Raw genomic sequence first — 26,787 nt, 5'->3', positions numbered from 1 at the left:
GCTTTAGTGTCACATGCATCACGTCAGCTGTGATGCACAAGTGTTTTAAAGCTTGCGCACTCTCGTTTTGTTTGTACGAAGCAGGCGTGACTGGAAATGCAACTGTTACGATTTGTTGTTTTTGAAATAGACTGGAAAAATGCAATGCTCGTGCATCCAAGTCAGGCTACTTTCGAGAGCTTGAGATTCTTTGTCACTGAAGCAGTTGTCACTTTCGGTTCTTTAGACATGTTATTAATGGGCCCGTGTCCGCACGATCATCCTTTACCATTGTACTTTTTACCTGCTTTCTTTTGCTTATAGTTATTTTAATAATTAATAAGTGGTTTAATTATCACACTTTACTACAACATTGCTTTAATAGGAGATTACCTCTGAATTTATGTACAGTAAACTGTTGATCTGGGATCTTTAGCCAGCTGGGACCACAGACCACTATGCATAGTTTTTGATTCATGAGAACTTTTTTTTTTTTTTAAATATCAATTGTTTAAAAAAAACTTTTGAGCCCAGAAAAGTCATGTGAAATAAAGTTAATTGCAATGCGACACTATGAAACCACAGCTCATTTGCTCATGCTCATTGAGCAAGGTCATACACAGAAAAAAAGTCAAATGAATAAGGAGGCTTGTGGACATAAAAAAAAAATAATAAACAAGTAAATTTTGCCTGCCAAAGTCAAATTTATGCATGTAAACGATATTTTCCCAACCACAAAATTGTGGCTAGTGAAAATGGCGAGTGACTAGTACAGTACTGTTGGGAAAGTATTAGCCACAGTGGCTAGTGATCACAAAAGTTAATCTCAAACCCTGTTTGTATTCTTAGGAATAAACTTGCTGAAATTACTGATGTTTTAATTATAAATAATATTCACATTTTAGCTGTAACAAAAACACAGACTTTCTCAGATGATGTAGTCAACGTAAATGGTTACATCAGTGACTGGCAATGAGCCTCATACTTAGCTCAAAGGGAGATCTACTATAAAAATCATCATTTACTCTGTCCTCGTGTCGTTCCAGAACCACATGATCTTTTTTATTTCTACATAGATTTATTTCTTCTATATTTGTTGATTAAGGGATGCCAGATTTCTTCGGTTATTTTCTTTTGTTGTGTTTGATCTGTTGTTGTGGCTTACCCTCGAACAGAAATCTTGCCCTCCTCCTCATCCTTCAGTACGGACCGTCCCGCAGGTATAGCCAGCTCTAAGCAGAATCGCACCTCTCTTCATCATCATTCTCCTCATTTCTTTCTATTCTAGCTCAACATTTTGTGCATTTCTTCACCCAGTTAAATCGACCTGACAGTCCACAGACCTGACCAAATGTTCTTTTTTTTCCCCAGTTGTGCATGGAGAATAAGTGGTGATCTTTTATTTTTAAGCGCTTGATATTCAAATATAACAGCAGTTAAATTAGCAGATGAGCTATGTAACCTTTATTTTTTTTTGCACAATTTTTAGTTTTTGCATCATTTAAAAAGATAACAAATCTTTATTTTATTTAATTTCAATCTATTTTAAAGCTCAGGCCAGTTAGGTTTTTAATAATAATAACAATAATAATAATAATAATAATGATAATAATAATAATAATAATTTATTATTATTATTATTATTATTATTATTATTGTTGTTGTTGTTGTTGTTGTTGTTGTTGTTGTTGTTGTTGTATTTAATTTTATTTAATTTAAGCTAAGGTATAAGATCAATTTAGTTAGTATTTTGTGTTATGGATGGAAGTGTATTTTTTTAATAATGCACTAATGTTGTTTGAAAGGTTTGAAAATATATTTTATCTAACTTTATTAAAAAATAACGTCTTTATTTAGTTGACAACAAATTCAGTGTAGATTTTGATAATTCGAAAGTTTAATGTTTGTAAGATTTTTCGTTCTTTTTTATAATTTCATTTTTTTTAAGAATATATACTTGTTCAATAAAAAAATCGCAACTGTAGATTCTTTATTTTTCATTATTTAACAAAATCATTGTAAAGTTTTTTCCTGCTTTTGATGACAGTATCATTCATTAATGTAATAAAAAATAGACACATTCGAACATTTTTACTGGTTGTGAATATAAGTATTGAAACATACTTGGGCTGTTTACCCAGCACACATACAGTATGCTACATATTTTTATATGTGTACGTGTGAGGCATGATGGAGTGAATCGTGGGAAATCTGAGCCATCCTTAATGGATGTGCTGTCACTTGGGTTTCAAAGCACCATGCAGTCTAACAGAATTTGGCAGCTTTCAAATGCTTATCTGGTTTACCGTTTTCTATGTTACATTATTTTATTTTATCTTAATGTTAGGGCTGCACAGTATCAAAAAAAAAACAAAAAAAACATGACATTTCAATATGAATTTGCTTTTTTCTGTGATATACATTATTATATGAATATAATTTCACCGGATGACTTGAATAGCTCTATTTTTAAAGAATTCATACATTTACATTGATCAGAATATTCTGTAGGAAGGGAAGTGGATCTGCATAAAATATACTAAACAAATCACAAGCATAGATAAATGAAATAAAGCGAGGATAAATGTGAAATATGCAGTGTTTTATCGTTGTCTGGGGAATCTAACAGTATTCAGACAGAAATGTAACAATCAAATGTAAAACTACACTGCATGGTTCTTCATTGTGTTAATAGCCTCATTCTAAGCTCTTTAGGATGCATCATTCATTAAACCAAAATGGCTTAAAATCGTTTAAAATGCCTACACTGACTTTAAAACATGCAAAGGAAACTTTCACATTAAGGTTAAACTATATATTGTGCAGCTCTATTTGATATTTATCAGCTTTTTTGCCGTTACTTTATTAATTCCCTATCAGTGCTGGCTTCTTTTTTGAGCTGTGTCTCTGAACATCATGTATATGTGTTGTGTGTCCTCCTCAGGTCAGCAGGTTATCGAGGAGCAGCGCAGGCGTCTGGCGGAGCTAAAGCAGAAAGCTGCAGTGGAGGCTCAGTGCCAGTGGGAGGCGCTGCACGGCTCTCAAACGCAGCTCCACCAGACCTTCTCATCAAGCCCAGCACCGGCGCTTCACCACTCCATCCTGCACCACACAGCGCCCCCTTGCGGAGAGCAGCCGTACGACACGCTAAGCCTGGAGAGCTCGGACAGCATGGATACCAGCATCTCTACTGGAAACAACTCGGCCTGCTCGCCGGACAACATGTCCAGGTCTGTCGCTCTCTCTGAATGCTTAGCCAAAGGCTCTGTGACAGAAATCACTGGCGCTTCCACAGCTTCTCGCTACATGCTTGAACTGAGATAAATGATCAACCATCTGTTTAATGACTATTACTTAGTACGAGCCAATTCAAATGATTTTGACTCCCAATTCATAGGGAGTGTAAATTAATCTATTTAATTATTATTTTTTTATTTAACTAAAATAATGCTTGATTTTGTTTTTGTTATTAATTAATTTGTATTTTTACTTGCATTTTATTCCTACAGGTTTCCTACACACATCCATGTGAATTTATATATATATATATATATATATATATATATATATATATATATATATATATATATATATATATATATAGTTGATTCAGAATTATAAGCCCCCCTTTGATTTTCTTTTTCTTTTTTAAATATTTCCCAAATGATGATTAGCAGAGCAAGGAACTTTTCACAGTATGTCTGATAATATTTTTTCTTCTGGAGAAATTCTTATTTGTTTTATTTCAGCTAGAATAAAAGCAGTTTTTATTTATTTATTTTTTATTTTTTATCATTTTAAGGACAATATAATTAGCCCCTTTAAGCTATATATTTTTTTCGATAGTTTAAAGAACAAACCATCATCATACAATAACTTGCCCAATTACCCTAACCTGCCTAGTTAACCTAATTATCCTAGTTAATCCTTTAAATGTCACTTTAAGTGTCTTGAAAAATATCTAGTAAAATATCATTGACTATCATCATGGCAAATCAGTTATTAGAAATGAGTTATTAAAAGTATTATATATAGAAATGTGTTGAAAAAATCTCTCCGTTAAATAAAAAGTGTTAAAAACAGTTAACTGGGGGGTGGATAATTCTGACTTCAACTATATATATATATATATATATATATATATATATATATATATATATATATATATATATATATATATATATATATATAGTTAGATTAATAATTTGAATTCATTTTAAATCTCTAATACAGTTCTATATTTATTTAGATATAAGTATTTAGTTAAATGTAAATATTACTTCTTATATGCAAATACTGTATGACACTCAATATTTACATTAAGGTTTTTATTTGAAGTCCTAAAGTTTTAGCTTTGAATAATTAAAACTTAAAAAAATGTAACTCATTGCTGGAATTAATTATATTTAAAAATGTATTCAAAATGAAACTAGTTATTTTTAAAGAAAATAATATGTTGTATTATTACAGAATTCTCTGTATTTTTTTTTTATTAAATGCAGTCTCTGTGAGCATATACTGTATGACACATCGTTCAAGAAAAGAAAAACATCTAACTTACTCCAAACCTCTGAGCAAGAGTGTATATTTTAATTTTATTTACATAAAACAAATAATCAATATTTTTAATATTTTTTGTCTGGAAATTGTTTGAGGTTTTATAACAAGTTTTTACAGTGAAAAGTTTTTGTAATGATCTAACATAATACAAATAAGAAATAATAATAAAGTTGAATTTGGCTTGAAGATTAAAATGTGATCTTCTGCTTTGTTGTGTCTCAATTTCACATTTTTTTAGCCAATTGAAAATTTCCCTGTGAATAAAAGTAACACTTCCTAAACTTTAAACAGTATAAAATATCCTCAACAGTAAATATTATATACAGCATATAAACTAAAACAAAATAACGCCCCATCCACATGAAACGGTGTGTAATGCAGTGTGTTTTGGCTGTGTGTAGAAACTCTGTGCATCAGAATGCAGCTCTCGTTCTTCATCCGCCTCAAAAGGAAAGAACAAATGAGCGTCTTTGATGCTGGAGGCTACAGATTAGACTGTTTCTGGCTTAAACGGCGTGCGTGAAGAGACACGTCTATAAGCTGGTAGGTTGTTGCTGGGTTAAACGTCAGCTTTCAGTTAACAGGGACACTCAGCGCGCACAGACGACTAATTGGACTTGCAAAAAATGTCAACAAAAGTGAAAAGACTTCTTCCATAAACACACGCCTGAGGTTTAACTGTTTGCTTATCCACCCTTCCTGTCCAAAACTAACTTTTTTTGCTCTTCATATTGCAGAAATATATTGTGCTTGTGTCCGACTACACTCATATCTGAATCTGACTGTAATAAATAAGAGATTAGCTAGATGAGAAGGTAAATGTGAGTCATGGAATGAAATTGAGAATTCAGTTCAGGAGTGTGTATTGAATTGAATCGGTCACGCCGCTGAGAATGTTTGAGCGCGGTTTGATTTGGAATGACAGGAGGAGGATTGCGCTTAATTATTATTCAAAGAAATGCGGTGCAGGCACATAACAGATTTCCTTCAGCACATGCATACAGGAAATGCATAATTAATAAGGCATGCCTGCTTTTTTTGTTGTTTGTCTCCATTTTGAGGGCTTTGGGTTAGATTAGAGCATTATGAATGATGAATAATGAATAGCATTACGAATAACATGAAATGGAAAGGATGAAGTGAATTAGAGTTAACAAAACGAACATTTGTTTGAATATGGTGTATTGTTTATGGATATTTTGAAAACGTATTTAACATTTAAAAAATAATATACTGATGTGTAAAATAAGTAAATATTGAAGTAAATTAAAGTAAAAAGCACTAAGAAGGGTTGCTCCGATCAATCGGCCACAGATCAGTATCGGCTGATAATCACATTTCAGGACTTGATCAGTACTCGCTAATCTGGCTGATCTCATGAACCGGTTACAATTGCTTGTTTACAAGTTCACAAGCACAGGACATACAAGAACTGAAATGTTCTTACATATCAGAACTGAAAATTCTGTGTTTGCAAGTTCATTAAAACCTGGCTGGAAATATTAGGGAAATATATATACATTTTTAACTTGAATATTTAATAATATTACTTATCATAATTTACTCATTGCAATAAACAGTAGTTCATGGACCTATTTCCTTTTAGTAAAAAAGTAATGGATTTATAGGTCTGCATTTTAACTTCTTATGCATCAAATATGCGCTCCAAACTTCAACACATGTTGAATTCTTCCGTCATTTGCAAATTGCTTTGTTTGGGATTATCTGTGTTATCTTTATTATTGTCTGTAAAGCTGCTTCTGACCATTACATGTTACACACAATGGTTAAAAGAGACATGTTTAAGGAATTATGTGCAACATCTTTAATATATTCTCTTAGGTAAGGCGAGATCTTCTCTTAAGTATCATTTAAGTATCATACTTTAAGGGAAAATGTGCTTTATGCATTTATAAAGCTTAAAGAATCAGAATCTATAATTGGTATCGGCCAATCACCATGGCAAAGAATTGGTACTCGGTATCAGCTGCAAAAATCCTGATCGGAGCATCCCTAGTACTAAATGTTCTGGTGTTTAATAACATGAATGGCCTGAAAGCAAAAAAACAATACCAAAAATGTATTGTAAATTTTGAGTTCAAAAGATATTTTTATTGTTCCTAAATAAAGTCACTTATATGCACACCAAAGTTTTGTTTATTCAATAAAAAAAAAAAAATAACAGTATAAAATATAATTACATTTTCAAATAAGTGTTCGTTAACACTTTAGTTTGTCCCTATTCATGCTGTTAACTACTGGCTTATTAATTGCCTATTATGAAGATATTAACTGTTCATCAGTATTTGATCCTTAATCTTACCCAAAACCTAAACCCAACTTTTACTTTACCATTTATTAATAAACAGCTAATTAGTAGTTCATTAAGCTTATAGTGTTAGTTAATGGTTTGTTAATAGCGTAAATTGTGACCTAAACTAAAGTGTTTCCGATACTTTTAATGTTTTTGAAAGAAGCCACTTACACGCACAATAAATCTGCATTTATCCAATTAAAAATAAAGTTACTCTAAAATTTTATTACAATTTCAAATAAGTCTTTGGTAACACTTTAGTTTAGGTCACAATATATGCTGTTAACTACTGGCTTATTACTTGCCTATTATGAAGATATTAACTGTTCATTAACACTTTGATCCTTAATCTTACCCAAAACCTTAACCCAACTTCTACTTTACTAACTATTAATAAACAGCTAATTAGTATTTTATTAATCTAATAGTGTTAGTTAATGGCTTGTTAGTAGTGTGAATTGTGACATAAACTAAAGTGTTTCCTTATTTAAAAATATTTTTATCTGTATGTTTCCAAATTAATTTAAAAAAGAAGAAATATTAGTCAAATGACCATGCTGTGAACATTTGTTTAAAAATTGATAGATTTTTTTTAAGATTATTTAATGCAAATGAGTGTACATTTCTTGGAGAAAAAAAAGGAAAGAAATTAAGAGAAACACTTTGCAATGATAGTTTGTAATTAGTACCTCTGTTTGTTAATAAAATATTAGGCATGGACCTATGATTCTGACGGTATGATAACCTTGAATAAAAATATCACAGTTTCATGGTATTTTTATTACTGCTCTAAAATATATTCTTTTAAATGTCTGGGTAAAAAATACTTTTTTTTCTCTTGAACGCAATATATTTTATTTTAAGAAACATTTAAAATATTTTGGTACAGTAAACATGTCAGGCTAAATAATTCAAAGCAATCATTGACTTCTGCTGTCATCATTAGTTTCAAAAACACTGATTTCTTTATCATTTTAAACAGCATCTTAGGATATCTTTTCTGCTGGAAATACTTTAGTCCTATAAAACAAAACAAAAAATAAATAAATAAATAAATAAAGTTTTTTATGTATATCAGAGGAATAATATAACAGAAAATGTTGGCGGTTTTAAAACCGAGGTATACAGTACCTTGACAACGGTTAGCGTCCTGTGCCTATTTTTTATTTTATTTTACTGAATAAATGAATAAATTCTTTAAAAAATAAAACAATAAAAATAATTTAAATCTTAATTTGAAACTATTTAGTGTAAAAATGTCAGTGTATTATTAAAATCTACATTTAATTTTGCAGAATAAAACATTTTTTAATAAAGTTAAATAAAATATATCTCTTTCTGATCCTTAAACCTTTGAACAGTATTACTGCATTATTAAAAGTACACTCTTTAATCATACAAATGTATTATTCAAGTACACTTCCAGCCATCCCAGTGGACACCTTGATGTAAACAAAAACATCAAAATTAAAGGGTTTAAAATGCTAATCAATTTGATGACAATTAACTACCTTTATATCAAATTGACATACAACTCTGGTGTCCAAAATCTTTTTGACCCCAATGTAAGATGTTAATTTGATATCATTTTTGACATAAAAGTTACATAAATTGTAGAGATACAAAATGCAGTGTAATTTTAGAACTTGGGCTTCAAGCTTTCAGATAAAGAATAAACAACTCTCTCATGTCATAATACTTTTATGTCATTATTTTGTTGGTCAAAAGGCCATCAATGTGTGGATGTTAAGTAGACGCCAAGATTTTGACATCAAATTGATTTGCATTTTGTCAAGTTTTTTTGTCATTTTTACATCAAGGTACCCACTGGTATAAAAAAAAATCTCTCAGAATGCCGTTCTATTTGAATTTAGATCCAAATATTCAGAACGATTTCAGGAATGAACCGAATTCGACAACTCAATTTCAAAGGCGTTCTCATTTGGCTACAGAATAGCCTGCAACCCAGTTCAGCCCTTGACATGAAGTCTCCAGTTACAAGCTTCGTCATGGGGAAACGCGTGAAGATGCTGTAAACAAAAGGCAGTGAAGTACGGAGGAGCAGGACCGAGCGGGACACAGCGCTTTGTAAACACACGGCCTTCAGCTGTTTCTCTCTCACGAGACACTTTGTTTACTTGAAATGTTCTCAAGCAGTTTGTTTACTCTTGTCTTCATAAAGCTTCAAGCTACTCCGCGCGTCTTCTCCAGAGAAAAAAAATCCACTACACATTTTTCTCGTTCCGTGTTTATAGTCTGTGTGTGCTTCATTTCATGTTTCACGGCAGATTTTCATGCTTGTACTGTATGTGCAATCCGGCTGTATTTTCATATATGACGAAACGTTTCGTAATCTCACTTCTGCTGCTCTCAATTCCATCACTGATGACCGACGGGCACTATCGCCCAACGCTTGCGCAACTTAAATGTTGCTTCAAACGTAGTCGATTCTCCCTCTCAGTAAACAGTAGTTAATGGAGACTGACTTATTTTTTGTTTTTGTTTTGTTTTTTTGTGTGTTGGCAGTGCCAGCGGTATGGATGCGTTGAAGATTGAAGAGATGGAGAAGATGTTGAAGGAGGCGCAGCTGGAAAAAGCTCGGCTCATAGAGTCTAGAGTGAGTTGCAGTTGTCGATATGAAGTCAATATGGTAACAATATCCATCTGGGTGCATGTTTAATGAGTGTGTTCTGGGCGGCAGGAGCGAGAGACTCAGAGCCGTAAACTGATGCTGGAGGAGGAGCGGAGGAGGAGAGAGGAGGCCGAGAAGAGGCTGCAGGAGGAGACGCTGCACAGACAGCAGCTCATCGAGAAGGAGGTCAAGATGAGGGCCAGAAACTTCTCTCAGGTGAGCAGTCAAAGATCAGCGACGGGCCGGACGTCCGACTGATTTAATATGGACTGCTGTTTTATGCTGTTAAGTGTATTTTATTTAATCAAATTTTATTTTATTTTATTTTATTTTATTTTATTTGTATTTTTTATTTTATTTAGTTTTATTATTTTATTTAGTTTTATATTAATTTAATTTTGTTTAGTTTTTGTTTTACTTTTTAAGTTAAATTTTGATTTGATTAGATTTTTGCACTTGATTCTGATATATATCTAATATATATATATATATATATATATATATATATATATATATATATATATATATATATATATATATTAAAGAAATAATTAATTTTAAAGACTTTTTAATTTAAAATAATTACTCAATAAAGCGAAATAACGTTTCTTAATTCCATTAGTAATTCAATTATATGACATTTGTAAATTTTTTACATTTATATTTTTAATTATTAAGTTACAATCAAAATTTTTAATATGTTTTCTAAAACTATAAAGGGATCATACAGAAAAGAGGTTTTTTCTCATTCTCTTCACTTTGTTTTTAAAAACATGTTTATATATTCATTGGAAATTATTAATTTAAATAAAAAAATTTTCCAAAAATGTCATTCATACAGAGAAGTAACATTAATTAATTCAATTTGTAATATAATTAAATTAAATTTGTAGTGTATCTTTATTAGTAAAGTAATATTTAAAATGCAAATAAAAATGCAGCAAATAATATAAAGTTAAAGTTATAAGTTTACATGTTTTCTAAAACAATGTAAAAGGAATCCTAAAAATAAATCTGTTTTATTTAGTTTGTTGTAACATAAGCTATTACTGACATTGCATAGATTGAATATTAAAAGCTAAATTAAACACATAAATAAATAAAAAAATTTACAAGTGAACATTTTTTACCTTTTTTTTTATTTCTGCATGTTGATTATACATTTTTTCCCCAAATTTCTGTTTAACGGAGAGAAGATTTTTTCAGCACATTTCTAAACATAATAGTTTTATTAACTCATTTCTAATAACTGATTTATTTTATCTTTGCCATGATGACAGTAAATAATATTTGACTAGATATTTTTCAAGACACTTCTATACAGCTTAAAGTAACATTTAAAGGCTTAACTAGGTTAATTAGGTTAACTAGATAGGTTAGAGTAATTAGGAAAGTTATTGTATAACGATGGTTTGTTCGGTAGATAATTGATAAAAATAGCCTAAAGGGGCTAAAAATTTTGACCTTAAATTTTTTTTTTTTTATCTAAAACTGCTTTTATTCTAGCCGATATAAAACAAATGAAGAAAAAATATTATCAGACATACTGTGAAAAATTTCTTTGCTCTGTTAAACATCATTTGGGGAAATATTTAATAAAAGAAAAACAAAATTCAGAGGGGGGTCAATAATTGAACTGTATATAGAAGCTTGTTTCCACCATGAAAAAATAAAAAAATAAAATAAGGATAGTTGCAACTTTTTCAGCTGTGTGTTTTTTACTGAAATTTGAAGTTATAAACTTACAATTCTAAGAAAAGTTTTAATAATTTCAAGACTTTAACTTAAAATTGTGAGAAATGAAGTCAAAATGGTGAAACGTAAACTCAAAAAAAGACTTTTTTGTATATATGTTAAGTTTATATGTTGGAATGCTGACATTATTTTTACTTAAAAACTGGGATTTCTTAACCTTTCCATGATTTCAAGTTAAAGTAGCTCTTCTGACCGTCTCTAAATCATGAGTTTACATCACACAATTGCTTATAACAAACTCACGCGTATTCAGTGTGAAATGTGAGCAAAAAAGTTAGAATTGTGAGAGAGCATTTACTATAAAACTGCAAAAGATAGTTTCAATCTTTTTTTGTCGGATTTGAGTTAATACTGTATGTTGTAATTCTGTCAGACTTGTTAGATTCAAAGTTGCAATTGCATCCTTTTTCATAATTCTACAGTGGAAACCGCTTGATTTCACAAAACAAATGTATTTTTTAGATATTAAGCAGTCACGCAATGAGTAAGTCAACTTTTTTCTTGATTAAGAAACTTTAAAGAACTAATAAATCAGTTAATAATGAAACAATGAATAAATCATCCCAGTGATGGGTTGCAGTTGGAAGGGCATCCGCTGCGTAAAAACATATGCTGGATAAGTTGGCGGTTCATTCCGCTGTGGCGACCCCCGATTAATAAAGGGACTAAGCCAAAAAGAAAATGAATGAATGAATGAATGAATCAGTGTTTACAAGCACTTCATTTTAGATTCATCATTGTATCTCAATGCTTTTGCAGGCCCGTCCGATGACCCGCTACCTGCCCATCCGCAAAGAGGAGTTTGACCTGCGTTCGCACATCGAGTCTTCAGGCCACAGCGTAGACACCTGCTACCACGTCATCCTCACCGAGAAGATGTGCAAGGGCTTTCTGGTCAAGATGGGAGGCAAGATCAAATCCTGGAAGAAGCGCTGGTTCGTCTTTGATCGCCTCAAAAGGACGTTCTCTTACTACGCCGGTACGTCGTCTTCCTTACTGCGCACTATGCTAATGCCAACGCGACGCTACGCTTTCGTCCCCCCTCGAGGTCGGGAAAAAAAAGAAATGAGGGCAGAACAAAGAGTGGATTGTGGGTGAATCCAGCGGTGGGGGGATACGGATAATTAGTAATTCTTAAGCTCACAGTGGCTGCCATGATTTCCGATAGCCTCGGGTTAGCCAGGGGCATACAAATAACCAGAAGCCCGTCCGCATGCTATCTGATGCTGATGAAATCTGCCGCAATGCTGAGGAAATCGTGCTCATCATCCAGCCGTGGCGCTCGGCAAAGCGTGAGCCTCGCTGCTTATTTCAGCACGGGGTGAAAAAAATGAAGGGGTTTTGCAGCGCAGTAACAAGGTCACATCGGTGCTTAGCAGATCATTATTCTCCCGGGGACTAGGGGCTTATTTGTTTTTCAAACCATTGCGTGCAAAAACATTGTGTTAATCAGTGGTTTTGTCTTGTTTTTCTCCCCCCTCCAAAAAAAAACTTGGAAAAGGTTGTTTTCGGAGAATGTGTGTTGTTTGCTTTTTGCTACTCAAGTTAATTTGCCTTGTTTTGATGTTTTTCAGTCTCGTAATCTGCGTTTAGAACTTGTAGCAGAAGCAGAAGAATCGCTCGCTTAGAAAAACGCTTGCAATTTAATGTGTTTTTCAGCAGCTTCTTGTTAAATGATGAATGTGAGGAAAAATCTGAATGTTTTTACTGCATTTAACACATTTTTATTTAATAAAAAACTTACTTTCAATTCCTATAATTAAGCCATTAAACACAAATGATTTTTAAAAATCAAAAACATTTAAAAGATTGTCAATACACAAAGTCATAACTATTAGCCCACCTGAGTTATTAGCCCCTCTGTTTATTTTTTCCCCAACTTCTTTTTAACAGAGAGAAGATTTTTTCAGCACATTTCTAAGCATAATGGTTTTAATAACTCATTTCTAATAACTGATTTATTTTATCTTTGCCATGATGACAGTAAATAATATTTTTCAAGACCCTTCTATACAGCTTAAAGTGACATTATAAAGGCTTAACTAGGTTATTAAGGTTAACTAGGCAGGTTAGGGTAATTTATTGTATAATAATGATTTGTTCTGTAGACTATCAAATAAAGAATTTGCTTAAAGGGGCTAATAATTTTGACCTTAAAATGTTTTTAAAAACTGCTTATTTCTAGCTGAAATAAAACAAGACTTTCTCCAGAAGAAAAAATACTATCAGACATACGGTGAACTATTTTTATTTTTTTTGCTCTGTTAAACATCATTTGGAAGATTTTTAAAAAGGATAAAAAAATTCAAAGTGGGCCAATAATTCTGACCAACTGTGTATTGTCTGAAATATTACATGAGCCATATAATAAAATTGCATCTGCATTATTATTAGTATTTTTAATATTTGTAGTAATATAATATAATAATGTGTTTTAATTATCCTGTAAATAAAACTGGTATCTAAAATGAATCTTCCTGCATGCTCTTACGCATCATTGTCAATATTAAGAAATTGATGAAACTATATGAAGAGTTTAGATGCAAAAACCTCTAAATTCTTCTAAAATTAGCATTTTTCTCCAACTCCTGTGTGTAGGCTCAGTAATTTTTCTGTTGTAGTGACAAATAAGTTCTTTTCATTACCTTTCAAGTAAAATAACTAAACATAAACATAGAAGACTGAGAAAAATGCTCATTTTAGGAGATTATGTCAGATGGCATTTTTATAGGTTTTTGCGTCTGAACTCTTTATATTATATAAAATAACACCAATTGTATTCATACTAAGCATACATGTATTTCAAATAAATGTATTAGGATAAAAACACTGATACTTTAAATATCAGTACATGCAAGTTTACTTACATTCTTATAACTTTAAGTGTTTATTTAGGTGTTTTTTTCATATTATTAAAGATTTTTCCATTTTTTTAATAATTACAAATTTGAGAAATTTTAAAAACATACACAAAGTACAGATATATATGCATACATATGTTTTTTAGCAAAGGAACAAAACTCAAAACTTGTTTTAATTTACACTATATAAGATACTGCCAAAATAAAAAATGAAAAGTATTTTTTAGATGAAAGTGAAAGTTTAAAATTTTTTGATTTTTTTTTTCAGTAATAAAGGTTTAGGGTTAATGCATTTCAATACATACAAAATAAAAAAAATACATATATATTTTTAATGAATTACATACATTTATTAACATTAGTTTCTAATTAATAAATAATAATACATTCAAATAATTCCTATTTAATTCCATTTATATCAATACTGTTAATTCTCTGCAGAAATAAAACAGCATTTTTTAGATTTTATTTTAGTATCTCTTCCAGACTTGAATACTTTCTGATGTCCTGGAATAATGAAATGTTCTCTCTTCCGGTTGTCAGACAAACACGAGAGCAAGCTGAAGGGTGTGATTTACTTCCAGGCCATCGAGGAGGTTTACTACGATCACCTGCGCAGCGCCACAAAGGTACCAGTTCCATCAGAAAGGGAGAAAGCCTTGTTTAAGCGCAACTCTTTCTCTCCTTCACCTCCCGCTGTTCTTCTGCTCTGCTCCTCTTGCACCATTTGCTTTGATCTTCTTCTGTTCGCTTCTTTCTTCTCTTTTTTGTCTCTCATGCTGTAACTCTGCTGTCAATGTTCCCCACCCTTCTTCTTTTTTTTTCATTATTCTTTTGCTTTGCCGACTGTTTTCACAGAAAGGATTTTTCAATCTGAATCTGACAAACGTACGTATGGGTTCTCCACCGCTAGCTTCAATTCTGCATGTCTGGTCTAATACTCAATCCCTTCTGACTAATTAACATACCTTGTGTTTTATTGTTTCGAAATAAAGGGCAATTTGCACTTTCGCTAAGCGCAAATGAATGTTTTGGAATAGTTAGTGTGAGAGTCTAATGCATTTATGATGTCTGTGTATATTTCCCTTTAGTGATTTTTTTACTACTCCCACCTCTGATGAGATGATAAGTGTGTGTATATAACATAATAATCCCACAGAAGCAGATGTGTGGTGTATTATACGCTGCATTTTGTGTGATGTGATTGGATAAGCCGCATTAAGGCCAGACACTGCAGGAAAAAACGCTGTTTTTCTCACACCATGATTTTCTTAATGTTTAATGTAAAGAAAACATCTAAAATACATGTTTAAAGTCTGTATGAAATCAAAATGTACCATTATATTTTGGTTGCGCACATTGTTATTCTTTAGGTGAAGAATTATTCTGTGAAAGTTAATCCATTAGAAAAAATCTGACGATTCACTTCTGTGTTTGGAGGCTTGAGCCACAATATTCTTAATCACGGCCCACTTGTTTACTACAAAGACATGCAAAAATATGGAGCCAGATCAGTCTCAAAAATAATACATTTACAAAATATAATTCATACTTCCATAACACAAGTCACATTTACAAAATCCAGTTCATAAATTCAAAACATGATTCATAAATACACAAATCCAATCCGTAAATTCAAAACACGATTCATAAATAGACAAATCCATTTAGTAAATTCTAAATGTGATTCGTAAACACAAATCTAATTAATTTGGCAAAAATATTTACATATTTATATACACAATTTACAGATTGTGTTTGAATTAAAGCATGGTCCATTTTGTAATGAATTAGGGGAATTGTGCTGTGCATGTGTGAATTTTATTTTGTAAATGTAACATTTTTGAAACTGATCTGGCTCCATACATAATCAAACCCCCAACCCCTTTCAAATATTCCATTTCAGTTTTAAAAACATGAAGGCCCACTGTCTCAGCAACTTCTGGTTCACACAGACTTTGTTTTACTTTGGTTGCACTTTTTTTGTGTTTGTTTGTTTGTTTTTCTTTTGTAGATGTTAATTAAAGTATATTTGTTTGTTTGTTCCCCATAGACATATGTTCATACATAAATTGCCTTTTATATAGATCAAGACCCCCTAGTTTTTCACATTTTTTTTTTTTTTTTTTTTTTCATAAAAATGATTTTGTGGTGGTAATTCCCAGAAATGTGCGGACAATTTTGGATAAAAATAATATATGTATAGAATTATTATTAATTATTTTCTTTTTTAAATGTTTCCCAAAGGATGTTTAACAGAGCAAGAAAATTTTCAGAGTATTTTTGATAATATCTTTTCTTCTTTATTTGTTTTATTTCAGCTAGAAGAAAACCAGTAGTTTATTTTTTATGAACCATTTTAAGGACAAAATTATTAGCCCCTTTAAGATTTATTTTTTTTCGACTGTCTACAGAACAAACCATCATTATTCAATGACTTGCCTAATTACCCTAACCTGCCTAGTTCACCTCATTAACCTAGTTAAGCCTTTAAATGTCACTTTAAGCTGTAAAGAAGTGTCTTGAAAAATATCTAGTAAAATATTATTTACTGTCATCATAGCAAAGATAAAATAAATCAGTTATTAGAAATGAGTAATTTAAGCTATTATGTATTAGAAATGTGTTAAAGAAATCTGCTCTCCGTTAAACAAAAATGTAGGAAAAAATTCTGACTCCAACTGTGTATATATATATATATATATATATATATATATATATATATATATATATATATATATATACAAATTATTATTTAAAATCTTAATTACCATATTTGGTTACCTACTAGTTAAAAATGTTAAGAACTAGTTAGATGTGCAATCATTGTCAAACACAATGAAATAAATCATTAAAAAAAAGCTTCTTTATTTTGGTCTTTTGTCAAAACAAGATCTAAAACAGATGTAAAACGGTAGGGATTAAGCCAAAGGAATATACTCTTATATATGTCAAAACAATAAATTAGACAAGAATTCTAAACCTGATTTCATCCAATGTTCAGATTTGTTGTGCTAGTACATTTCTAACACAAAAACATATGAAATTTCTTGTGCCAGAAAATGAACTTTGACGGTTAAAAAATCTTGTCTAATTTATTGTTTTGATAAGAGTAATTAAGGATTTTGTAAGGATTTTTTAAATGAGTTCATGATTGATTAACAGCCATTTAAGTACCTAGTTTGCATATGTAAACATAGCATTTCACAAAACGTGTACAAACATTTTACCTCATTCACCTGCAGAGTCTTGCCTTTACATAAGTCAATCCCTGAATGTCTCAGAATCCCATTTGTTTGTATTGCATGTTGTTAAAGTGTTTAAAATGTCCTTTAATGATCGTCTTGAAGAAGAAAACTATTTATTGTACATTTAGAAGCACCTCTTCTTTTATGCAGATCTTTGGAGGTTTGGGTATTGTGCTTGGTTAGTTATTTTAGCTCAATAATGGTCAGTTACAGTGTTTATTTTGACAATGCATTTTTTATTTAGTCTTAGTCTTTTGACTAAAATTCAGTTTTAGTCATATTTTAGTCTTCTAAATCATTTTAGGTTTTGTCTAGTTTAAGTTAACTGAATTTCCAACTAAATCTACTCTAGATTTAGTTGACTAAAATATTATGGGTTTATTTAAATTTAAATTAATTAATATTGTATACATTTATTTATACAAAATATTTTAACTTAAAATTAAATAAAGTGTAATATATTGTCTCATTAAAATATGAAATATAGCTTTTCCGTTAGAGACTAAAAATTAAATATGCATTGTTTATTTATATCATAAGTAATAGGTAAATGTCATTATCACTTTATTTTTATTTATTTTTTTTTCTAGTTTTTGGCTGTAAAATCTTGTTCATCATGAAAATTATGACGAAATGCTTTTGTCAATGAAATGAACACTGCTTAGAAATCATTCAGGTTATTTTAAGATTGTAAAAAATAAATCTAAGTCTGCGTTTTGGTGCAAGTTTTTCTTAAATTAAAGGAACCTGGAAAAACTATTTCTTTATGCAACATGAATGCAACTTCCTCCTACAAAAACGTGAGCAAAATTAAAACAGGGTAAAAGAACAGATTAAATTCAGGTTGAGGTCTGGTGAAGATAAACATGCTGAGCACAATGTGTTTGTGAGGTGAATTATTAAATATTGAGAGCACGATGCCACTGAATTGAAAAAGATTTAGAAATATCTAGAATCTAGGGGGAAAATAACATTTGTTTGTTGTTTTTGGTTATATTAAAAGCAGATCTATTATAATATGAAATTTTTAAAAATAGATAAGTCTAAATGTAAAGTCTTACGTTTTATATAATCTACATAGACAACATATTAATAAGTCTAAAATATATCTACATAATCAAATCATTTGGTAACTATTAAGGAAATTCTGTAATTGTATGAAATAATTATAAATGAATTATTCATTAGTATAAATGAATAAATATACTTTTATTATGATTGATTATTAAGTATTATTAATTAAGATTTACTTACTGTAGAATTTGTTTTAGAATATAATTAAATGGAAAAAAAAGTAAAAGTCAATAAAGGACTATAGGTCAGAATATCAAATGTTTTCATTTGTTGATTGAATATCAAGGTTAGTCCACCAAATTTAGATTTCTTAACTTGTTTGAAGCTAAAACATTAATATTGTGTATTTTACTAAAAATAATATGCTGTAAAAAAACTGGGTTCCACACAATCAATTTGTGTTGTGACAACATGAAGAAATTATATACATTTGTTTTTTTTTTTTTTAATTTTGAGTATGTTGAATATAAAACAATTAAGTCCCCCAAATCTCAAGAATGAAGTTGTTTCAGCTCATTTTAAATGAGTAGATTGAACAAACACAAAAACGTCATTTAAAAAATGCTCGGTTCCACCCAATTAAATTACATTTTTGTGTTTGTTCAATCTACTCATTTAAAATGAGCTGAAACAACTATGCACACAGACTTTTAATTTCAGTCAGCCAGCCCCAGGGCTTCCAGTTAATTGTCATTCCATTCGAAATCTCCGCGCATAAGATCTAATTTCTTTTAATAAAACTGCGATCTTCACTGCCTGGCTGAGATACGATATAAAGTGGGTATCAGAACAAACATGAAGCACTCCATTAAATTATATTTTTCTGCATCATCTCTTTAAAATATGGAAATTAATTTTACCCCTGCATTTTCAATCATTCATCTCTTTTTACGCTTTAACAACCAAATGGATGCTTAAGTCTATTTAACTGATTATATTTGAATTACATTACAACATCGATGCTGTAAAAGGAACCTTATGAAATTGAAAATAGTCACATAAAGTATAGTCACACATTTTTTGAGTGTACTCTGTAAAAAATGTTGGGTTACACACAATTCCTTTTGGGTTGTTGGGTTCAGCACAAATCGATTAACGTAATTGTTTTTAAAAATGTAAGTTGATTGAACATAAAACAATTAAGCTACTCCAAAAAAAATTCTCAATAATTGTGTTGATTCAGCTTATTATAATTAAGTAATTTTAAAAAGCAGCGAAAACGTTTTTTGAGTTTGTGAACATTTCCAAAAACTTGGCATTTTGTTATCTCATGCAAAAAAAAAAAGACATATAATAAATTTTTACTTTAAATGTGGAATTTATCTGAAACTCTATATACAAAATTACATACATTTTTAAACACTTAAAAGTGTTACACAATACACAAAAGTTTGGAGTCAGTACGATTTTTAAATGTTTTAAATAAGCCTAAAAAGCAATTAGTTAACTGTATTAAAAAATTCAGTAAAATCGCATAATTGCAAAAATTTAAGTTGAGTCAACTTAACAAGTTACAATGAGTTTACTTACATTATTTTTAAGTAAAGTCTACTTGTTGTCTTTGAAGGCATCGGTTTACTTTTAAATAACCCATCACTTTTTACAGTGCTGTTCACCAAGGCTACATTTTCTCATCAGAAATACAAAACAAACTGTAAAACTGTGAAATGTTATTGCACTATCAAATAACTGTTCAAAGTAGTTTATAATCTAATTTAATTATTTATTCCAGTGATTTTAATGAATTTTCAGCTTCATTTCTCCATTCTTCAGTCACATAATTCTTCTAAAATCACTCCAATGTAAAATATTATTGGTATTATTATTATTATTATCATTATTATTAATAATAATAACAATAATAATAATAATAATAATAATACTATTAATGGTAATTTTTTTATTAGATTAGATTAGATTCTAATAATAAATAAAGTAATAATAATATAAATAAAGTAATAATAATAATAATTAGAATATAAATAAAGTAATAATAATAATAAATAAAGTAATAATAAATATAATAATAAAGACTGGAGTAATGATTTCATCTAAAACTACATACAATAAGAAGTCAGTAATTTGAATTTGAATAAATATTTAACCAATTTTTAAAAATAAATGCTGCCTTAATGAACAGAATAATTTTCTTTAAAAAAAAAAAAACTAATATTTGAAACTGACCCTAAACTTTTGACCGGTAGTGTACATTTCTGAAAAATATATCGTATATCACTTAAAGCATACCCAGCAAATAATTCATGTAAGTCAATAACTAATTAGCAGAGTAGCAGTGACTAATCTGTGTGTTTTTGGTCTCAGAGCCCGACCCCGACGCTGACCTTCTGTGTTAAAACACACGACAGACTGTATTACATGGTGGCTCCGTCCGCAGAGGCCATGAGGATATGGATGGATGTGATCGTGACAGGAGCCGAGGGCTACACACAGTTCATGAACTGAAACAAACCACAAAAGCATTCAGCAGGGAGACCCGCACCTCTTATTCCCAACGAGAGGAAAAAACTTGATTCTCTAACTTCCCTGTTTCCTGGAGATGTTGTAAACTGGCTCAACTGCACAGACAGGTATTCACCAGAGGCTTTCCTGGATCCAAAAAAAAAAAAAAAGGGAGACTCACTCGCCATCCAAAATGCCTTTTATTGCCGTTGGAGATATTGTTCAGTTGCAGCCTGGATGTGCAGAAATCTACTTTCATTTCTACCATTTGTTCCATGATATGTTTCCAATGGGGAGAAAAATGCCAAATGACATCAAACCATTCTGGAAAAGCTTCTGCGACAACAATTCGCTGGGATTGACTGTGATGAAATGCTGAAAATTGACACTCGAGAGATGTTTTTAAGTGGAATTTAAAAGAGTATTACATGCACATTTAAAGATCTGGAATCACGAATACTTTTCACCAAAGCTCACCTACCAGCTCAGGAGTGTGTATTTATTGTGGAGGGGCATCAGCCACTCCTGGCCCACCGTTTCCCACTGTGTCTCTGTATTCCCAGCTTTGTTTTCAATTCGCATGCACACACACATTTAACACTATAGTCTATTTGCCAAGTCCTGACAACTTGATCTTGCGTTTTGAGGCCATCTCCTATCACTGCCAGCCTACCAGAGTTTGGAAGATTTGCCACAAACAAGAGGACAAAACAAACAAACAACATCGGAATCATGCAAGTCATGCAGTGCCTTGAGACTGACCCATATTTCTCACTCGTAGTATTTTAACTGTTACACTAGTGAATAAATGTTGCAGGAATCACAGTGTTCAGGTGCAGTCACATTAGGGAATTTTCACAAGTGTATATCGTCAATAGTGCAGCACTGTATGAAGCTCAAGTCATGCTCAAAACAAGTTTTCTGCTGATTTTGTCAATGAAAATGGCTTGGCACAAACTGAAACTTGACAAAGATGCTGCGCCATTAACATGACTGAATGTGCACTATTAAGTCGACTGTGTGATTTTCTATAATCGATTGTAGCATGTCAGACTGCATGAACATGGCTCCCATGTCACACTTTCAAGGCCCGTGCACACTGGGACGCTTTCTGTTCGCGTTTTCCGTCGACATTTAACTCCTTGTGACTAAATAAAGGGCACCAATGTGATCGTGCACACCAACGCGCAAAACAACAGAAGTAAAAGTATCATTTTTAAAGAAACGCCTCATGCTGGTTTTTCTGTTTTGACACGCCGCGTCCAAACCTTCTCCACCAATCAGGGGTGCGTTTCCCAAAAACAACGTAACTTGTGGCTGAACTATCATAGTAGGATGCATTGTTTTGGAAAAGAACGATGCAGTGATGAGTGTTTCCCGAAATTGATAGTTTCTCTGTTGCAGATCCATCGCTTGAACCATGTTAGGTATAACGTGAAACGCCTATAATGATGCTCTAAATGGGGTGAAGTAACTTCTTTAGAGAAGAACCCCATGTCTCTGTGCAAATGATATTGTTTTACACGCACATGCATTTAAAAAAAATAATCCAATATTAGATTTGGTAAAAACTGAAATATATGTAAACGGCACATATAGGGTCTATGTTTGCTTTACTAATATTATTGAGAAGTTGAACATTACATATTCTATTCTAAAACAGAAAATCACTTACAAAAGCTCACACTATTCTAATATCATATATAAATCATATAAATGAAAAGTTTATGAGGCTATTTATTATAAACTTAAATTTTATATTTGTTATTTATTAGAAATGAAAAGATCATACTTTATTAATAATATTAATGATGATGATGATGATTATTATAATTATTATTAAGTAGGGTATTGTTTATTTATTTTTTTGACTTTTACTTTTGCTTGTAAACCACAGCAGAAAGTTTTAACCATCTGGTCCATGTCATATACAGTACAGATACTTAATAAATAACCCACTATAAATAAAAAGAATAAAGGTATGTTTTTTGTTTTCACAAGCTTTGGAGACATAACATAAATTCCGCTTTTACATAATACGTCACCTATAGCTTCCGCCATGAGGCTGTGTTCAAAATGACATCAATGTTTTCAAAGTGCACTGTGAGGGGAGCACGGTTGAAAACATGAAGATCGCTAGTACTAAACTGAAAAAATAGTTTGAAAGCAAATTACACCTAAAAGAGAAGACCTTAATGCTTTATTTATTTTTAATCATTCCAACTTTGAATGTTAGAATGTTCGAAATGAATAGGACAAAGGGGGGATAAATGGGACTAGAACACGGCCAGGAACTATGTTTCTAACTACAGCCCCAGAGGTGTAGTTGTGAGTGTGTTTTGTTGAGAATGTTTGTTGAAGCGATGGATTTGGAAAACCGCAAATCAACAAACTATGTTTGTAACCACGGAACTTGCAACCTTAGTTAGCTAAAGATGGTTTTGGGAAATGCACCCCAGATTGGCACTTTTGTTCACGTGCACGGAGCTGCTGAAGTTACAGTATACAACACTTAGAGGCGCTCAAGCGCAAAACTGTCAATGCGAGTGCACATTAAAGACGATGCCCAGAGGTGATATGAACCTGGAGATGCTCATTGCTCTGAGAACAATAATCATTTCTTCATCGCTAGAGCTAGAGCTGCTGCTTAAACCATCCATGCTTGTTCGAATCGCCAGTAACTTTAATAACAAGCGTGTCAACATTCTCTCTTCTTCTTCTTCTGTGTTACATATAGGTGTCAAAAGCTTAAAGTTGTGTAGCGCCATCTAATGTCAAGGTGTGATTTTGCATACTTTTTCACTCGACAAAAGTGAAATTGCTGGGGTTTAAATCCAGAAAAAAATCTCTAAAAACGCTGACAATAAACACAAATGAAAAGCGTCCCGGTGTGTACGAGCCATTTGAATTGTTGCATAGATTGCGTCATTAGATTCTGAACTCCTATTGTTGCTTGGATTTTCTTGGAAACGGCCTGAAATCTTCTGACACTGCCAGAGCTTCATCGGAGAGAAAATCTGATCGCAACGGGCACTAAGCAGCTCTCTGTGAACATGTCAAACCAGCCATTAAAGATCACAGATTTTAGCCGAGGGTTTTAAGAATCTTTCAGGATTTCCCAAATTTGTCACAGATGACAAAATGGTGGCTGAAATCTCACAGTGTGAGCAGGGCTTTACATGTAGATCTGCTCAGATTGCAGAATGCAGCAGCGTTTGTTTTGATCTTTTTGACTACATTTCAGTCTCATCGTTTTCATCAACATTAATGCGCTGTTCATTCATTAGATGAGCGGATCTGAGTGTGCGCATTGATAGTTTGCAGTCATGTTATAAGCATTGGAGACCTGTCAAGTTTCTGTTTGTGTCAATCTACAGGCAATTAACATTTTTCAGCCTTGACCAAATTAAAACTGGGTCACTGTTGGGATTTTGCTCAGTCAGATTGAATCTGCACATGCTAATTTACATTTGCATGGGGAAACTGCAGGATTTCATTTACAGAAAAGGGTAAAATTCTCATCAAATTCACATCAACATATTCCCCATTTTTCATGGAAATCTTTCACACTCACTTAACATAGCTTGGATTTTATCTGAAAAGACTTCACTAATTAATATATTAGTCACATTTCATCAAGATTTTTATGAAATTTTGCAAATTCCGAGAAAGATGCTAAACGCTAAATTCATGCTAAGTTGCCAATTGCATGGATTATAATCGAAATGGCGGTATCACTTTATTTTGATGCTCACTTTATTACATTTCGTTGAATTGAAGTTACAATGCATCTACTGGGGTTAGGGTTCGGATCAAGCCACCTTTCCACTGCACACGACATTCGTACATGGATGTCGGAATACGCCCTCTTGTGGCTGTCGCGTAGAGTTTTCAGTTTTGTTGTGCACCATGGGAGAGAAGCTGATTCTCACTGTGTCTGAAATAAAGGAGTGCAAAAGCAAGAGTCTTTATTCTCAGTGCGTTCTCCATGGTGGAATGAATGCATGAATACTAGAAACTTTTGGAGGGAATGTGGAGACAACATTAAAAATAATCATATTTTAATTTCTCATTTATAAATAGAAATGTTTTTTAATAAAGTCTTTTTTCTGAAAAAAAAATAACAAAATACTATTTCTCATCTCGGTCGCATGGACCTGCTTGGACAACACTGGAATACATCACATCCCGTCGGCCGGTTGCATGCGGTCTAGTAGCAGGAGTTCAAATATTTCAGCGTATCTGCAGCTCAAATCAGATCAGAATTTGTCGCATATGGAGATGATCGGAATCGCAGCTCTCGAGCTACTCTTCATTGTGAATGAACGACTTCCGGTCTGTCGCTTGTCGTGTGCAGTGGAAAGGCGGCTTTAGGGTTAGTGTAAGTTGACAAGTTTCTTATAGTCAGTTAAATGTCTATTCAAAGAGCAGTATCAGCAGATATTAAGCAGGCAGTCTACTAATACTCAAATGAGAAGTACTCGGCATGTTGTAATGCCACTTTTAGTCAACAAAATGTGCAATATTGACCATTAAAATAAAGTCTTACCCAAATGGCTTTACTTTTGGCTTTAGAAACACATTCAGCAATGGTAAAACTACAGACAAATTCGCTAAATGTGTGAACTATTAAACGGAACATTACAGTAATTTGTCTCAACAATAACGTAGTGACCCTTAAAACACAGCTCACATACAGGACATAGTTTTCTATTTAGAAATTTTCACTGGTGGAATCTTTCACACCCTATCGACATTTTCCTGTTGAAATCACTGCAAAATATGAGTTATTTAACAAACGTTTTGAGAAGATATGATTTCACAGAGATTTTAGATCAATCCATTTCTGCTGTATGAATTGCAGTATGTGTGAGGAAGTCTTTCACATGCATGCAGTGTGTGGATTCCTATTATAATGACTGGATTTCTCCTTTCGAAAATTCATTGTTAAATGCGACTGCACCTCTGTTCCATGTGATGCATGGTGGGTTTTACTGTTTTAAGAGATTGTGAACAGACACGTACTGTAATTTAAAGAAAAAGGTGACCTATTTAAATCAGTCCGATACTGCTTTAATACAATATAAGGAGCTGTACAAAGAGATTAGTAGCTCTACAAGTATTATTAATGTTTTACAGGCAGCCCATTAACTAGTCTGCCCGACCTTGTGTCAGTTTGAGGGAAATAAATGTTTATTTATGGTTCGCGATGTTACAGAGCAGCTACAACACTGTCAAAAAGACCAACATGTTCTGCTTTCTCCTCAAACCAAACGGTATGTTCAAAGGAAAGTCTACAGAGAGTTTAAATCAAGATGAATAATTATAGTCTTCATTTTGCGTGTTAAGATGTCTGAGTACTATATCACACAACTAGGTGGAAACAGTGCTGTAAAATGTTGAACATGAATACACTCAGTTTTCCAAAACCCCACTTGGTTTGTGTTTATTTGTCTATTTATGAGCTGTGCTAATGCACAAAGCATACTTTGTTGTTGTTGTTTTTAAGTATTCCCTTATGAAAAAAAATATACTTAATATATAATACTACTAAGTATACAAGGTATACTTTGTTCATTTTATCAAGTATTTTAAATCATTTTGAAGTATTTTTTAAGTATACTTCCAACCATCTTTGTACTAGTAGTATACTTGTAATTGTAGTACCATTTGGTTTCATCTTTTAGTAGGTCTACATAAAAAGAAAACGTTTCAAGTGTACTGTTAGTGGAAGAGTCATCCACAATTTGTCAAATTCAAAGTTTTTACATTTGTACTGCAAGTGAACATATGAGTATACTACCTTTTTTAATATGTGCAGAAAACAGTACATTTATGTGGGAAGGAAAGCTGTGGACTAGTGTGGTGTCCCATATTCAAATTACACTCAGTTGTTCCAATTTA

At 31.9% G+C, this 26,787-nt stretch overlaps 1 protein-coding gene and 1 long non-coding RNA gene across 51 annotated transcripts in view; both read left to right on the top strand.

The window, feature by feature from the left end:
• phldb1b (pleckstrin homology-like domain, family B, member 1b) overlaps positions 1-22,081 on the top strand; it is a 149,618-nt gene extending 127,537 nt beyond the window's left edge. For 26 of the 50 annotated variants that reach the window (XM_087283947.1, XM_087283939.1, XM_087283929.1 and 23 more), the window contains 7 exons: positions 2,924-3,209; positions 9,380-9,470; positions 9,555-9,701; positions 12,000-12,219; positions 14,645-14,730; positions 14,960-14,989; positions 20,746-22,081. In XM_087283947.1, coding sequence (XP_087140073.1) covers positions 2,924-3,209; positions 9,380-9,470; positions 9,555-9,701; positions 12,000-12,219; positions 14,645-14,730; positions 14,960-14,989; positions 20,746-20,886 — 1,001 coding nt within the window. In that variant the 3' untranslated portion in view covers positions 20,887-22,081. The remainder of the gene's footprint in view (positions 1-2,923; positions 3,210-9,379; positions 9,471-9,554; positions 9,702-11,999; positions 12,220-14,644; positions 14,731-14,959; positions 14,990-20,745) is intronic. The other 24 variants (XM_087283951.1, XM_087283943.1, XM_087283931.1 and 21 more) reach the window with 1 other exon arrangement.
• Positions 22,082-22,347: 266 nt separating this feature from the next.
• On the top strand, positions 22,348-26,317 carry LOC141377815 (uncharacterized). Its single transcript, XR_015509338.1, has 2 exons — positions 22,348-22,970; positions 23,016-26,317. It is a non-coding gene; the product is annotated as an uncharacterized LOC141377815 (long non-coding RNA).
• The last annotated feature ends 470 nt before the right edge of the window (positions 26,318-26,787 follow it).

Source organism: Danio rerio, chromosome 15 (assembly GCF_052040795.2).
Source record: "Danio rerio strain M-AB ecotype USA chromosome 15, GRCz13ab, whole genome shotgun sequence".
Classification (NCBI taxonomy): Eukaryota; Metazoa; Chordata; class Actinopteri; order Cypriniformes; family Danionidae; genus Danio; species Danio rerio.
The sequence above is the reverse complement of the archived record's forward strand: the minus strand, read 5'-3'. Positions and strand labels throughout refer to the sequence as shown.